The sequence below is a fragment of the Ursus arctos genome, unplaced genomic scaffold (assembly GCF_023065955.2).
Source record: "Ursus arctos isolate Adak ecotype North America unplaced genomic scaffold, UrsArc2.0 scaffold_6, whole genome shotgun sequence".
NCBI lineage: Eukaryota > Metazoa > Chordata > Mammalia > Carnivora > Ursidae > Ursus > Ursus arctos.
The window spans coordinates 83,378,349-83,393,775 of NW_026623078.1; the positions used below are offsets into that span (position 1 = coordinate 83,378,349).

General features: G+C 54.5%; 1 protein-coding gene across 10 annotated transcripts in view; it reads right to left on the reverse strand.

Annotated features, from left to right (window-relative positions):
• The window catches only part of TRAPPC9 (trafficking protein particle complex subunit 9), a 593,937-nt gene that overhangs the window by 176,203 nt on the left and 402,307 nt on the right, over positions 1-15,427 (reverse strand). For all 10 annotated transcript variants that reach the window (XM_057307937.1, XM_048212431.2, XM_057307936.1 and 7 more), the window contains one exon: positions 14,166-14,276. In XM_057307937.1, coding sequence (XP_057163920.1) covers positions 14,166-14,276 — 111 coding nt within the window. The remainder of the gene's footprint in view (positions 1-14,165; positions 14,277-15,427) is intronic.

A 15,427-nucleotide genomic window follows, 5' to 3' on the forward strand; every position in this document is an offset into this window, starting at 1 on the left:
TCCAGAAAGGATGGGCGAACACAGCGGGAAAGGTCAGGGCATGGCCCCCTCTGCCACTCTCCCATGGGGCCGGGGCTGCCAGTCCGTCCAGTCCGTCTCTCCCATTACCAGGGGGTTTCAGGCCTCCCTGTCCTTTGAGTCACTGAGAGGCCAAGAAGTATACGAGCCAGGCAACCAGTGCTGGGCACTCACTGGGTGTCCGAGTACCACAGTACCGCAGCGTAGCTGGAGTCTCACAGGTGCTCAGTAAACCCCAGCAGACACAGTGCCCACCACGCACCCGTGCATCACACAGGCCAGACGGGCACTTCTGTGTGCCCTCCTCAGCACCACGGCACCAGGAATGCCGTCCGAATACACACTGGAAGGAGGGAAAGAGCGTAGAGCCGACCGTAACCAACACGTTCAGAGAGGACAAAGCAAGCCTGCTAACAGAGGGCGAGGACAAGGGCCGGAGGCGCCAGGCTGGAGGAAATGTGAGGATGGGGGAGATCGCAGCCATGTCCACATGCTCGGTGTCCCTCCCCATGGGACTGTCCTCCCGCACCTCCTGATCTCGGGCTTCCTGGGACTTGCTGGACCAACAAAACGTGCAGCAGTGACGTGCTCCCGGGGTGCCGTGCGGCCCATCCCCTTCCCTTTGCTCTCTGCCACGAAACCAGCACATATCAGACAGAAGGTGAGTCGTGAATGACAGCAACATGAGCAGAGCGAGAGCCACCCTGGGATGCCCAGGAAACTCGCTGTGCTAAGTCACCAAGATTCTGGGTCTCCTGTCACTGCCGAGAACCTTGGCCACAACAGCAGGATATGGAAAGGGATTTGGAGCTGCTTCTCTCTGGCTGGGAGCCAACAGAGAGCTGACGAGCACGTGAGCCTGGCCGGAGTGGCTCCCAGGGCGGAGAGCCTCGTAAGCAGACACCGACATCACATGGGGGGTGGAGGGCGCAGGGCCACAGTCTCAGAGGACGCAGAGACAGGCAGGCCGCGCGGCACAGGGCACTCCCGAGAAAGGTCCGCGGGCACCGACCGGGGCCGCACACCCTGAACCGCTCTGTTGTGCTGCTCAAACACAACGGCTTTCGTTTTCATCTCCTTCTGTGATGGAACAGTAACTGGAAACAGCATGGTGGAAAGGCCAGTGAAGCATGCGCTGTTTTTGGCTTTTAAAAATGTGCAATGATTCTTATAAAACTCAACGTACTCTGACCATGTGATCCAGAAACCGCACATCTTGGTATTTACATAAAGGAGCTGAAAACGTCTGTCCACACTGAAATTGCACATGGATGTTTACAGCAGCCTCACTCGTCCTTGCCAAGACGCGGACCCAACCAACGTGAGCTGCAGGAGGCGCGGGCACGCGGGCTCCATCCACACAGCAGTACCACTCGGCACTGAAGAGAAATGAACCTTAAACGTGGATCGCTAACTCAGAGGAGCCAACTGGAAAAGCTACACCCTGTATGATTGCAACTCTAGGACGCTCCAGAAAAGGGAAAACTGAGGTGACGGTAAAAGGATCAGTGGCTGCCAGGTTTGGGAGCACGGCAGGCTGAACAGGCAGAGCACAGAGGACTTTATAACGGTGCGTGCAGGTCACGATACATTTACCCCAACAGTAAGAGTAGGGGGTAAAAAACTTTCCCTAATAAACTGGTCCCCTGGGGATGAGGGATGCTCAGTGACACGGGCTTATGCTCTGTTTTATTATAGGAAACCCGCAGCCTTTGGCCTGGAGTCCTACGACCTCCGCACCTCTCAGAGCCAGCTTATTATCTGTGTCCTCGGGCCCCCATCAAGCCCTGGAAACAGGCTCCTCTGTCAGGAGTCGCCAGCTCTTTCCCAGCATGGGAAGCCCACTCTGTCCCCTGTCTTGAGCCTCAGGAGTCTCCAGGACGACCCTGAAGTCAGGAGGGAGGACACGGCTGCAGGGACAGTAGGACGCGGCAGGCCTGCGGGGCTCTGGAATGCTGCCGGTGCGCACCGTCTGCCAACAGCTCATGCGCTCCTGAAAGCAGACGTCCACTCCCTCAGAGCCCCATAGTAAAGGGCCTTTGCCTCTTTTCCTCTTCAGAATGCCGTATTCCCAACACGGGAGAGCACTCAAAGTTTCTCTAAGAAAACAGAGGTAGCCTCCCATTTATGGAGCCGTTACTAAATGCTGGACAAGCTCGATGCCAGGGACCTGAGCGCTCATACTCACCTCGCCAGGCAGGTGTCATCCCCGTCCCTGCTTTGCAGATGTCAGCACAGACGCTGGACTGAGTACTTTGCCTGGCATGAAACAGTAAGCAGGAGTAATGCAGGACGACTCTGACCCAGGTCTCCATGCCCCGGAGCTCCCGGCCTTTCCACCATTTCTGGAGAGAATGTCAGCCCCGAACTGACTTCAGACAAAGCCCATGAGCTGTGATAACATTTCACAGGTATTACAAATAACATCCATGGTTTACTGTGTGTGTGCAGGTGTGTATAAACTCAGGTCTCTGAACACACGCGTGCACACAGAACATACGCTGTGTATCACACGCATGTACTCCAGGCATGTCTGGACAGAGATTCAGGAAGGCAGCCAGCAAGACGACCCTGCATGGGCAGAAGACTGTTCCCACACTGGAAGGCTCAGCACCCACGCTCCAGGAAGGACACACAGCCCGCCGGGCCTCCTGCACTGGCCGGGCCTGCATTCTGCTCGCCTCGCTGCGGGCCTTCCCTCCCAATACACCATGAGGCCTCGGAGTCGCTGGCCTTTGCTGTGTGTGTCTCAGGGCCTGGCACATGGTGTGGTTCCTGGTAGGAGCTTCCGATTTGGTCGGAACGAGCGGTGGGACGGAGCTCGGTACGGTCAGCGACTTACAACCTGGCTCAAAGCCTGGCTCGTACGCGAGCCCAGTGTCGCCTGGAACGAGTCAGGTGATCTCGCCGAGCCTCAGTCTCCCCAGCCGGCAAGCGGGGATCACCCGGTTCGAGGGCAGGAGAGGAGGCCTGAGAGAACCGCAAGTCGTCTGCCTGCGGGTGGGGTGCTCGCATGTGACCACACCGAGTACACAGTGGCAGCACAGTCAGCGCGGAGAGCTCGGATGCTCCTTCTCCGCCGTGGCCAACGGGCGTCCAGCGAAGCTCTCGACGGTGCTGGTTTAACTGTGTCTACCTCGGGCAGGTTCCAGCGGCGTATCGGTCTTGGAGTTAGTGTGACTTCGCAGAGACTTTCTGAACCGACACAGATTAAATGACTCTATTATGTCCGCCCCATTTCACTCGGGTTCTGCGCTGACAGTTCCGATCGGCAAGCACTCAGCTCCAAGACCCTGCCTTGTGACCCACGTTCCGAGCCAGTTTTCCACTCTGAAGTACCTCCTTCATTACGTGAAAAATGTCGTGGAAGCCACTGACCGAGGAAGGCCGCTGCGATTTTCCTGGGCGTCGTGTGCCTCACATGAGACCCTCCCCCCAGAAAGGAAAGTCCCTGGGCTGACTTCAGGCCTGTCGATGAAGGGGGCCCACGCCCAAATCCTGCCAACTCTTCCTCCCTGCCGAGCATCTCTGGGACCCAGCCTCTCCTCGCAGCACCAAAGGCACTCGCAGTTGTCAGCACTGTGACGTCCCTAACCAGCACCCAGGCTCTCACCAGCTTTCCCCCCTTTCCGGTCACTCCCTAGAGGCTGGTCAGACACTGTCCTCCCTAAAACCCTCTCATGACCATCCATTTCCCCCCAGAGAGAGACCCAGCGTTGGCTCACAGGTCCTGCTGCCTCCCTGCCTCGCCCTGGCCTCTCCTCTCCCGCCTGCAGCTCCAACTCTGAATGGCCTCTGGCCTGCAGAACCCCGTGTGTTCTCCCCGACCCCGAACCCCTGGCTGGCACAGCTATGCCCTCTGCCTAAACAACCCCCCACCCAGTTTGCCCTTGTCTCGCCAGCTCCTTCTTGGCCCAAAGCGCCCATGAAGGTCTTGCATCGAGAAGCTGTCCCCAGCCACCCCACCCCCCGGCTGGCTAGGGGATGAGCCCCTTGCCCTCACACTCCCGCCCCGTGCCCCATGCCAGGGGTGGGCAGTCTGCCATGAGCCTGGGCTCCATGCACAAAGCACTAGGTCTGGTTCTCAGCTCTTGTGACAGCACCAATTACTGAACAAATGGAAATATGAATGAATGCCAAAGGTTATCTGTTACAGATTTTAAAGCTCCGGCATAAAAGAAAGTGCCCCGGTGCACATATCCTACCGCCACCCGTCCCCATGCCCACAGACCTCCACCAAATCCCTGCAGAATGAAACACGTTATACAGACATTGTCTCTAACTACTTATAAAACACCCATGGCACAAGTCTGATGTAAGGGTGAGCCTCAAACTTCGAGAACCAACAAGGTGTCTACAGGGAATAAAATGTTATACTTTCCTTCTCAAGTTTTCCCCACAGGAACAGATCTATCAGATTAAGGTAATGAGAAGAATCACACTTAGGAGGACACACCCAGGGTTACGGGGAACACAGGACGCCATTCTGTACATTAGAAACACACGTCCCCTCTAGGTGGGCGCGTGGCAAAACCCCACTCCCCCGGGTAGACCAATCAGAAAAAGGCATGCTTTCCTCCCATCGAACCCACACCCCTGGCACAGCTCCCAAGCAGAACGTGGGGGGACTATCAGACCCCCCCGGCCAGGGACAACATACACAAGGTACAACTGTACCATCACAGGCCATGGCCCCTTGTGAGTCAACTCAAAGCAACTGATCGAGGCATTTTCTACCCTGACCTCAGCATCTAGGCTGCATCCTGGAGCCACACAGAGAATGAAAACCTCAGACTCCCAACGAGCAGAGCCTGCCGACTGCTGACCCACTCAATCAGAATCACCTGAGCACCTACTATGTGCTGGACACTGGGCCAAGGAGGGGAGATATTCGAGAACAACCAAGACACAAACTGCTCTCGAGTAATTCACTGTCTGGCCCTGTAGTTCCTCCTCTTGACCGCAAGTTAGAGTCACAAATCCCGGTGTCCTGCTGGCGCCCAGCCAATCGGACCAGGACATGGGGTTGGGGGGAGAGGACGAGCATCGCTCTTTTTCAAAGGTCCCTGAAATTACAATAGGCAGCGCAGCTGGGGACCCTCTAGTCTGGCAGGAGTGAGAATGTGCCACGGATATGCAGAAGAGCAAGACAACTGTACCCGGAGCTCAGGGGGCACAAGGCAGAGCTGGCTTCAGGCAAGGCTGTGCCGGTCCTGCAGGCACCCACTCTGCAAGCCACATCTCTGCTCTCCCAGCCTCGCACAGGTGGAAGGAGGACGTGGCACATGGGGGAAGGAGGGACTTGCTTCCTCTATGGCTTCCCATCTGTTCCTGAGCGATGTCCTTCCACCCCGGGTTCCAACCGGTTGCAGCCCAGCAACATGGCATTTCCCCTCTCAGACTCCAGACCTCGGGCGTCCCTTACAGTGCTGACTATCAGCTCCACGCCACAGTCCCCAGCTTCTAACTAATAATCCCCACCCGCTGTCTAGGCCCCCAGCCCCAGGGACGATGATGCCTCCTGCAGCTGCTACACCAGAGCCTCCCTGGTGCACTCTACACTCACAGTTACCTAGTTACAACCTCATGCCTGGGAGCAATTCTTCACATTACATCCTCTCTGTGGCTTCCGACTCCTGATGGATGACAACTTTTTCTGCCTCCACTTCAGACAGCATTGAGAAGCCAGGGAAACGAGGCTCCCAAGAACAGCTAATTACTTGAGCAAAACTCTGAGACAGTCATCTCGCCAGAAAGGAAGCATGACACCTCAGACACATGCCCTTCACCCAGGCTGAGATGTGCTCCAGCCAAGGTGGCGAAGCTGGGGGGAACCGGTCCCCGGGTGTGACACAGGGTCCTGCAGAGTAACTGTTTGCCACCTGTGCAGTGCCCACTGTGGGTCTCGGGGGCGCTACTCGACACAGCTTAACGTTAGTATTTGTAACGATCTGTAATGTTGGGCAATATTGTCCCCATTTTAAAGAAAAGTGCTTGGACCCGAAACCATAAAAACCCTAGAAAAGAACAGAGGCAGCAACCTCTTTGACCTCGGCCATAGCAACTTCTTTCTAGACATGTCACCAGAGGCAAGGGAAACAAAAGCAAAAATAAACTATTGGGATTTCATCAAAGCTTCTGCGCAGCAAAGGAAACAGTCAACAGAACTAAAAGGCAGCCAATGGAATGGGAGAAGATATTTTCAAATGGCATATCTGATAAAAGGTTGCTATCCAAAACCTATGAAGAACTTATAAAACCCAAAAAATGAATAATCCTATTTAAAAATGGATTTTTTGAACAGACATTTCTCCAAAGAAGACCTCCAGATTGCTAACAGCCCCATGAAAAGATGCTCAACATCACTCAGCATCCCGCAAACACAAATCAAAACCACAATGAGATACCATCTCACACCAGTCAGAATGGCTAAAATCAACAACATAAGAAACAACAGGTGTTGGCGAGGATGCGAACATGTTGGTGGGAGCCAACTGGTGCAGCCACTCTGGAAAACAGTGTGCAGATTCCTCAGAAAGTTAAAAACAGAGCTCCCCTCCAACCCAGCAGCTGCATTATTAGGTACTTACCCAAAGAATACAAAAATACTACTTCAAAGGGATACATGCACCCCGGATGCTTATGGCAACATTATCTACAATAGCCAGATATGGAAGCAGCCCAAGTGTCCATCGACTGATGAACGGATAAAGGTGTGTGTGTGTGTGTGTTAAAGGTGTGTGGGGTGTGCGTATACACACACACACACACATATACACACACGCACTATATACAGTGTATGTGTACGTGTATAATGGAACATTATTCAGCTATAAAAAAAGACGAAATCTTGCCATTTGCAACAACATGAATGGAGCTTGAGCGTATTATGCTAAGTGAAATAAGTCAGAGAAAGATAGTGTACGATTTCGCTCATATGCAGCTTTAAGAAAAAAAAAACACAAATGAGCAAAGGGAAGAGAGAGGGAGAGAAATCAGGAAATAGACTCTTATTTATAGAGAACAAACTGATGGTCACCAGAAGGGAGAGGGGGAATGGCGGAAGCAGGTGATGGGGATTAAGGAGGGCACCTGTCACGATGAGCACTGGGGTGCTAGATGCAAGTGCTGAGTCATTGTACTATACACCTGAAGCTAATATTACGCTGTAAGTACACTGAAATTTAAATACAAGTAAAAAAAAAATAAAACAAAATACAGAAAAGCGCTTGGAAATTCACCAAGGCCAGGCCACTTGCCCAGGACGGCTGAGCCAGCCGGCGGTGGGCCTGGACACAGGCTGGGTGCGGCCCCAGGTCTGTGTCCACCTGCCTCAGTCCGCGGGACAGAACAACTCAAGACCACCTGCAGCCGGGGCGGGGGCACGTGTAAAGACGGACCAAAGGGAAGACTCTGATCGGGAACACAGAACAAACGCCCACAAGACGCCCCATGTCGGAGGGTTCTGAGGAAGAGAAAGCTGCATTGGGTATGGATCCAATCCAGTCATCTTTTCCTTTTCTGAGAGAAAGGATTTCTCCACCATCTGAATCAGCAAACGGCTGCATGTTCCAAAGTGCTGACTCTGCAACCTGACAGCTCCTCCAGGCTGGACTCCAGTGTTTCTCCTTGCTGCCCGCCAATCATCAGAGGCTCCTACCCATCCAAGGGCTGTCTCCGTTTCTATTAGGAAACTTGAAAACTGCTCCTTACAAGGGAGGCAGAGTGGGGTGATGGAGGCTGCTCTGGACAGGGGACTGACCACCCCGGGTTCCACTGTCACTGCCCAGGGCCTACTAACCAGACCTGAGCCTCATTTTCCTCATCAGTCAGCTGAAGAGATGAGAACATGTCAAGATGATTTCTCCTTGCTTCTGGAAGCCACTTCTGAAGGACTCTCTCATATTCCTTCCAGACTGAAAAAGAAATTCCCCAAAGCCCTCCAGAATGACGGCAGGAGGGACCACCCAGGTCAAGGGCACAGCCCATCAGTGCCAGGGGCAGGGTGTGCCACCCTGATGGAGGATGGGCAGCAAGTGTAAATATGGTCGAGGAACGCCCAGCACGAGCACGGCGCTGCACACAGCGAGGGGCTCCCTGGATGCCGCACGCGGTTCTTCAGAGCACGCGGAGGAACTAAACAAGACCAGTGAGGTTGCAGGCGGCTGAGTGGGGGACCAGGTGTTTGAGTTGGGCTGTTCTAGGGGTGGGGATGCAGGAACCTGCAATGCAATGTGCGGTAGGGCTGCACCGAGATCACTGTCATCCGCTTCCAGGGGCAGGCGCTCAGCAACCACGGGCACCCAGGCAGGGCCTCGCCGTGCCATCACCGTCCCTGTCTCCACGCACCCGTGAAGACTTTCGTGAGACCACAGCCAAAAGCACTGGAGGAGGAGGGGACCCTGGTCAGCTCCTCACTGGTCACCTCTCTGAGCCTGTTTCCTCATCTGCGGAGACGGGATGATGACAGCGATCAGGTAGGGTGGACCGCAGGCCGCAGCCCCGCCACGGATTAGCAAGAGGTGGGAGGCTCCACGGGGGCCTGGCCCTCTCTGCCACTGGGAGAGTGTCAAGGTCAAGTTCCAGAGTCACGACGTGCAGCGTGCTCCGGGGGCCCGTCCCTGCCCTCCCAGTGTGAAGGCCGTCCTAGGCTGCACGAGACGAGACGGCTCTGCTCACGGCCTAGCAGCGATCAGCCTCCCCGGGGAGGGAGCGCTTTCACGTTGCTGCCGGGCCCGCTGCGCAGCCGGTGCCTCCGTGTGACGCAGGGGAACAAAACGGGGTAGCTTGAGGCACGGAGTAACATCTATTACCAGAGATTAAAAAGATGCATACATAAATGAGGGTGGTCATGAAATTTAATTTTAATGGTTTGACAATTAAGCAAAAAACCCACAATAATTATCATCTTAATTTACCAGTAAATCAGCTGCTGGCAACATTGTATTTTCTTAAGAAAGTTGATGCTGTTTTACTCAGAAAAGCTTTCTATGGTTTCTGGTCATCTTTTGAAATTAGAGCTGCAGACAGCTCCTGTAGAAAGGCCCAGCGGTCGACGGGCGGCCCTGGGTTCCGGTGGCAACCAACTGCATGACCCTTGGCAAGTTCTGACCTCTCCTACTCAGAAGCAAAAACAGGCACAATGTTCACACTTGAGCTTCAGCCGTGAGGCATAAAGATGCCCTTGCCCACGAAAGTGGTGCCTGCAGCACGCCAGCCCCCAGAGGAAAATGACGTTGCTGCGGGCACCCAGCTGCGAGGCTGGCAGAAGACATTCTGAACGTGGTGATGGGTGGGGGGGGGGGGCCCTGGAAACGTCATCACAACAGACCGAGCGTCCTGAATCACGTTTGGCAAAAGTGAACTTAACTCGTGGTCCCTAATTACAGAATGGATGCACCAACCACGCCACAGACCCTCCCGAGGCAAGATGAGTCAGTCATTTCCAGAGGACCTTCTAAAGAAGAGATCAGGGAGGTGAGACAGTACTTTGTACATCCATTTGCTGAAAAGCTGTCGCTTAAGTTCTATGATTAGAAAGAAATCTCTAAGAAACATGGTAATAGGAGTGATGCTTCTAAGCTAAGAACGCAAGCGTTCTGTCGGGAACCCTTGCAAGCCGCTCCTGGCAGCACACTGTCCCTGCACCTGGGCTGCCGTCATCCCCTTGTACACCAGCCCCAGCTCACTCCTACTCAGCTGTCCTGCTCAACACAGCACCCCTTCCTCCAGGAAGCCTTCCCAGCCACCCTCACCCCTTTTGGACCAGTTTTCTTCCCACGTGCTTTCAATTCCCCTTACTGTGCATGCCAACTGCCTGTTTGTGCGCCTTTACTCCACACCAACACAGAAGTCCCACCTTCGCTCACTGTCTCACCTCGTGGCAGGGCCTGGCACCAGCCTGAGACTCGGGGAATGTGTGTGGAATGAATTCATGAACACCTGGGATGCCAACAACCCAGTATGCTTCTCCATCCATCCTTCTGCCGGCCTTCACACTGGACAGTGGACTTCACGGCGCTGGTCACAACTTACCAAAGGCTGCACAGAGCGCAAGGGGGAGAGGAACGGAACCGGTTCTTAACCATCGGTCACCGCTGTAAGCAGAGCCGTGGAGTCAGACAGCTGCGGAGCCCACCAGGGGACTCTGATCGCTGCTCAGGTCGCTCATCCGTAAAACGCAGACAAACCCTCCTGCGAACGCACCGTGTGGACTGAAGCGCCCTCACTTCCAAACACGCAGGCTCAGTGACTCCGCCTTCCATTGTTTCCTCCCCTGGGAAGCACGCGCTCCTGTCCTGGGTAAGATGAGGCCACCCCTTTCTACCTGGAGGAGAGGAGCAGCACAGGCCCCAACAATCTAAGAGGACTTGAGTTGGTCCCTCTCCTGGAGTACAGGCCACCCTTAAAAGGAAGTCAAATGCCTCTTGACCCCGGGGTGCCCGGATTCTGGGAAGGGCAGGAAGAACGCCATGCGAGTCCCAGGACCGTGGCCTTTCGTCACAGAGCATTCCTTGCCATCTCCAGCAGAAAGTGTAGACCATCCGCCCACTTCCCAGGCAGCAGTGGGAACAGCACACGCAGGTGGAGGAATTAAACTGGAGTCACCAAGGGGCAGAGCCTGACCCTCTTCACAGCGGCCACGCCTGGCCACAGAGAAGGCTGCTTCAGCCGTGGGCACAGCCGGAGCTATGCTGGGGAAGGCTCCTCATGGGAGAAGGCAAGAGGCAGGCGACTGGTTGAGCTCAGGACTCCGGGAAGGGACAGGGCACTGAGGAGAGAGCTTGGGGACACAGGGACAGCATCTGTGGCCGAGGTCTGCAGGGCGCTTTCCGGTGCTGCCAGGTTCAGCCACCTCTGCTTCCTCCAGCAGAGTATCTGTGAGCACTGGGTTGCCCTCCCCAGAGGCAGAGCATGTGTCCGACCCGATCCAGGCAAGGCCAGAGATGTTTGAAAAGCAGATGGGAAGTGCCTCCCTGCGTCCCCACAAACACTGGGCTCCCCAGCACCACCGGTTAGCAGGGGCAGCAGGACAAGAGCCAGACATGGCTTCTGACCTCTGGTTTACCAGTCCCACCGCAGGTCAGCAAGATGCCCCGTCGGGCAGGTGCCCAGCTGCTGGAGACACTCGTCACCCTCATCACACCTAGCTCCCGGGCTGGGGGGGGGGGGGGTCCCCTGCTCTCCCTGGCACTCCCCGAGCCCGGCGCAGGCACCACAGAACAAGTCTCCAAGTATCAATATTTATTGGGTGAACATTTTATGAATGAATAAAGAATGTGTGAGCTAGGAGCAGAGAGAAATGAGAATGTAAGAGAAGGGTCAATAATGAGGAAGCCCGAAGCAGAAAACTAATTTGTGATTATTTGCGAGTGGGATTGCCAACGTCATTCAGCCTTCCACCGATGCGAACGATTTAGCTGAGAACAAGTTTAACAATTTATAAATTTGTAACAACCGGTTTCATGTCAGTGTCATAAGAAGACCAGATTTACGTCCTCTGGGATCTCAGACCACATCAAAACATCCAGACAAAGACAGGCAGAGAGCAGACAGCTTCCTTCACGATTCGGAGAACAGCATGGGGCCCAGAGAGCTGTCGGTGGTGGAGACCCCAGGGGCTGCACGGGCGCCCTACAAAGGAGCCAGTCCTGCACCAGGCACCCAACCCTGAGCCTTGGCCTCCGCGGCCCGTGTGCAGGAGCATTGGAGCCCCCACACAGCCACCCCCACACAGCAAGTGCTCTGCAAGGGCAGAGGCCGTGAGATCTCCAGGGGGATGCCCCCAAGTCACCTGGCCTCGAGCTTCCCACTATCAGCCCCAATGGTCCTGCACTAGGGGCCATGGGGACTGACTCGGCATTCCCAGGGTCATTAACAATAATCACATCAGACGGCACCACTCTGAAGCAAACCTCGGCACGGATCAGCACGGAAATGGATAAAGTGGCGTATTCATGCAACAAAACATAAATAGCAGTCGAAAGGAGAGAACCAGATTTATATTTATCTCCAAAGCATAATGCTGATTTAAAGTTATAAAAAGACATATTTTTAAAAAGACATATGTGATATAGAAGCGCTTGTCATAAAAACTCTGAAAATAATGTTTGGTTGTAGATATAAATACAATAAAAGTAGCAAAACATGGTATGAATGATTCCATCGCCTCCAAGACTGCAATCCCCCCGAGGAGGGAGGGGAAGGGGAGGAAGATGGTGAGACGGGAAGGAGGACTGAACTGTTCTTTCACTTATTTTCTCCAACATTGTCTTCCCCCCAACGATTTCTTATGAAAAATGGCAAAGAAAACAAATGTGGAAAGAATTCTTCCGTGAACACCCTCCATGCCCCTTGCAAGAGTCTGCACCATGAAAATTTATTCCATGTGCCTTTCCATCGAGCCTCTCCACTTCCCATCCCTTTCCATCGTTCGTCCTAGTTTTCAGGCATTCCAGAGACCACTGCCGGGACCGCGCAGCCCTCCAAAGCCTCCAGCAGCATAGCTGCGCTTAGAGCTCAACACTTGCACGCAGTTTTTCTTTGGATACAAAACCGACTTACAACAAAATTCTTAACAAATGCAAACAACATGCAGCCCCCACACACGTCAGGTTGCCCCCCAAGACCTTACCTGGAAAACCCCCGTACTGCTTCCAGTCCAAACCCCACCCCAAGCTCTCCAGAGGCAAGCAACGCTCTGCTTTTTCCATAGTAGGCCAGCTGGCTCATTCTGGGACTTCGAGTGACTGGAGTCGCATGGTACCTGCCTCTCCCGGGGAGGCTCCCTTCGCTCCGGGTTCCGTTCCTGGGAGGCCCCTACTGATATGTTAGGAATGTGCTAGGTTTGGTTGCTGCGTGTTATTCCATTTGCAGGAAAAATGCCACCCTTTGCTTATCCACTCTCCCATAATGGACATCTGGGCTCTACTTTTTGGCTACGAGCATTCTTGTGTAGGTCTTCTTGTGAACAAACATTTAAACTTTTCCTGAATAAATTACTGGAGTTGGAACTGCTGGGCACCGAGTAGGTGTATGTTTAGTTTTGTAAGAAACCGCAGACCCTCTTCAAAGTGGCCGCACGCATTCACATTCCTGCCAAGGCGCACGAGTTCCAGCCACTTCACCTCCGCGCCCACACTCGGACCTGGCGGGTCCCTCACTTCAATCGTTCTGGTGAGTATGGAGTGAATTTACATTTCCCCCACTGACTCTGTTACTGTTAGCTACTTTTTAACATTTCATTTCCTTAAAATAAGAGAAAGACACAGACAAGACAGAGAAGGGATAGAGGGAGAAAGACAAGAACACACACACAGGTCTGGGGCTAACGAAAGTGAACCAAGTGCTTACATCTGGGATATGTGTGTGCTGGTTTCTAAGGTATTTTCTCCAGGTGGGAAGTACTTTGCAATTAAAAATAAAAATGGTATTCCATCTACATCTTATCCCAATGATAATTCTGTCTATAAGGGTATGCCCCTAACATCCAAGCTGGGCTTGGAGACACAGCAGTGGATCTGGGGAGAGGCCCGGCAGACGGCGGGGGAGGGCCTGGGTAAGGGGCCCCCAGAACAGAAGAGCTTCTTCCTGAAGTCAGGGAGCTCTGCCTGCCCTGGGACACGCCCACAAAGCCTGGCCTCACTCCTGGTCAGCTCTTACTTCCAACTCTGCTCCTGCGAGGCGTGGCCCACAGCTGACTCTGTGCCAGGGTCTGGTGGAGCCACCTTTTTGCCCTCTGGGGACAGGGTTTGGGTGGCGCTGCCCCTCTCCCAGAGGTCTGAGCCTTGCCTGTCTGTCTGTGGAATTCCTCCGAGGGGCTTTCTACAGATACTGATAGAGGCCCCACAATCAAGGCCAAGGCTTCCCGGATACAGCTTTCAGAACTGAAGAGTGAAGTCCTGCCCGGGAGCCTCAGGGTTCTGAGAGGGGGGCCTGGAAGCAGGTGCCCGTTTCCTTGGATGGACACCACTGGGCTTCGCCCCGACTTCACACCTGCCTCCAACCTGAAGCCACCTCAGAATCTTTCACGGAACCTGAATCACAACCAGGCTTCCCCTGAGAGAGAGACAAGACTGCCTTTCCCCTGGTGTCTCGGAGGGAGGGTTATCCCAGCGCCTCGCAGGTGGGGAGGTGGGGACACTCACCGCTGGCACTCGCCGGCGTGCAGGATGAGCTCCTCGTTGCCGCGGGCGCTGACGGTCAGCTCGTGCTCCGTGGAGTTGAAGACGTCCAGGAGCAGGTGGCACTGCCGGGTACTGCACAGAGGACAAGAGAAAGTTGAGGATCTTCTGGAAGCCAAACCAGAGCAACTTAAGACTTTTTCTCCTCCCAAACTGCTTGAGGACGTCGGAGGTGCAATTTATCAAAATGTCACATGCCCCAGACATACAGGATCACAGATGCTCACTCTGAACTCACCGAACTCTGCAAAATGGGTTTGGGCATCAGATCCTCCCCAGTCCCGGGGACACATGCATACAGCCCAGGGTGCCCTTGACAAAGCAAGTGGCCCTGGGAAGGTCACCAGAGTTCTCCAAGCCTCGTGTATGTGAGGACTAGAACACCTGACCCGGAAGTAAGACCACCAGTGGGAAAGCACGTGGCACACGGTGCCGATCGACAACCGCTGTATCCGTGCCATGACCCCAGATGCGGATGTCTGCTGCCTTCTGCAGGTATGGGGCAAGGTGCTGGGCACTGGCACATGGAGAACCATATCCCAGGTACCTGTGTGCGCACCTGTTATGAGCCTTGCACAGACTACTCCCTCCTTCTCTTCCGAGCCGCGAAGATACTGCAGATTCACTCATTCCCACCCTCCACACACCTCCACCCCTTCGATTTGTCTGGTCCAGAAAGGAAACACTAACATACTCAAGTTCCCAGTGCCCCCTGACACAGGACAGGTCCCTGAAACAAAGTTCTAGCCACTAAGGATAGGCTTCTGGAGGCTTTCTATCGCACGTAAGACCTGCCCCCGAGAGAAGAAGGTGTCACCCCTCAAACTCCCTATTTCCCCCGTCCACCCTGCGCCGAGATGAACAGGACACCGAGCAGCTCAGCACCCATTTGGAGGCAGTGGATCCAAGTGGGGCCAGGAGGAGTCTGGACACAGTGACGTCTTCAATAGCTGAAGTGGCCCCTCAGAGCCTCTGGCCCTCCGGACTTACCGGCTACATGTGCCGGACAAAATCCACCCACACGCACATCGTCTGCACCACCCCCATTTGTTAGACTCCCGTTACGGTGGAAAGCTTGCCTACGACTCAGCCAGGGTCTCAAATACCACGTATCCCGGCGGGCACATGGCCAGGAATCCGGAAGCGTGTGCTGATCTGGACGGGACAGCCGTACCCACGACCGGAGCAGACAGAGAAATCAGCAACGGACGCAGAAGACATTCTGG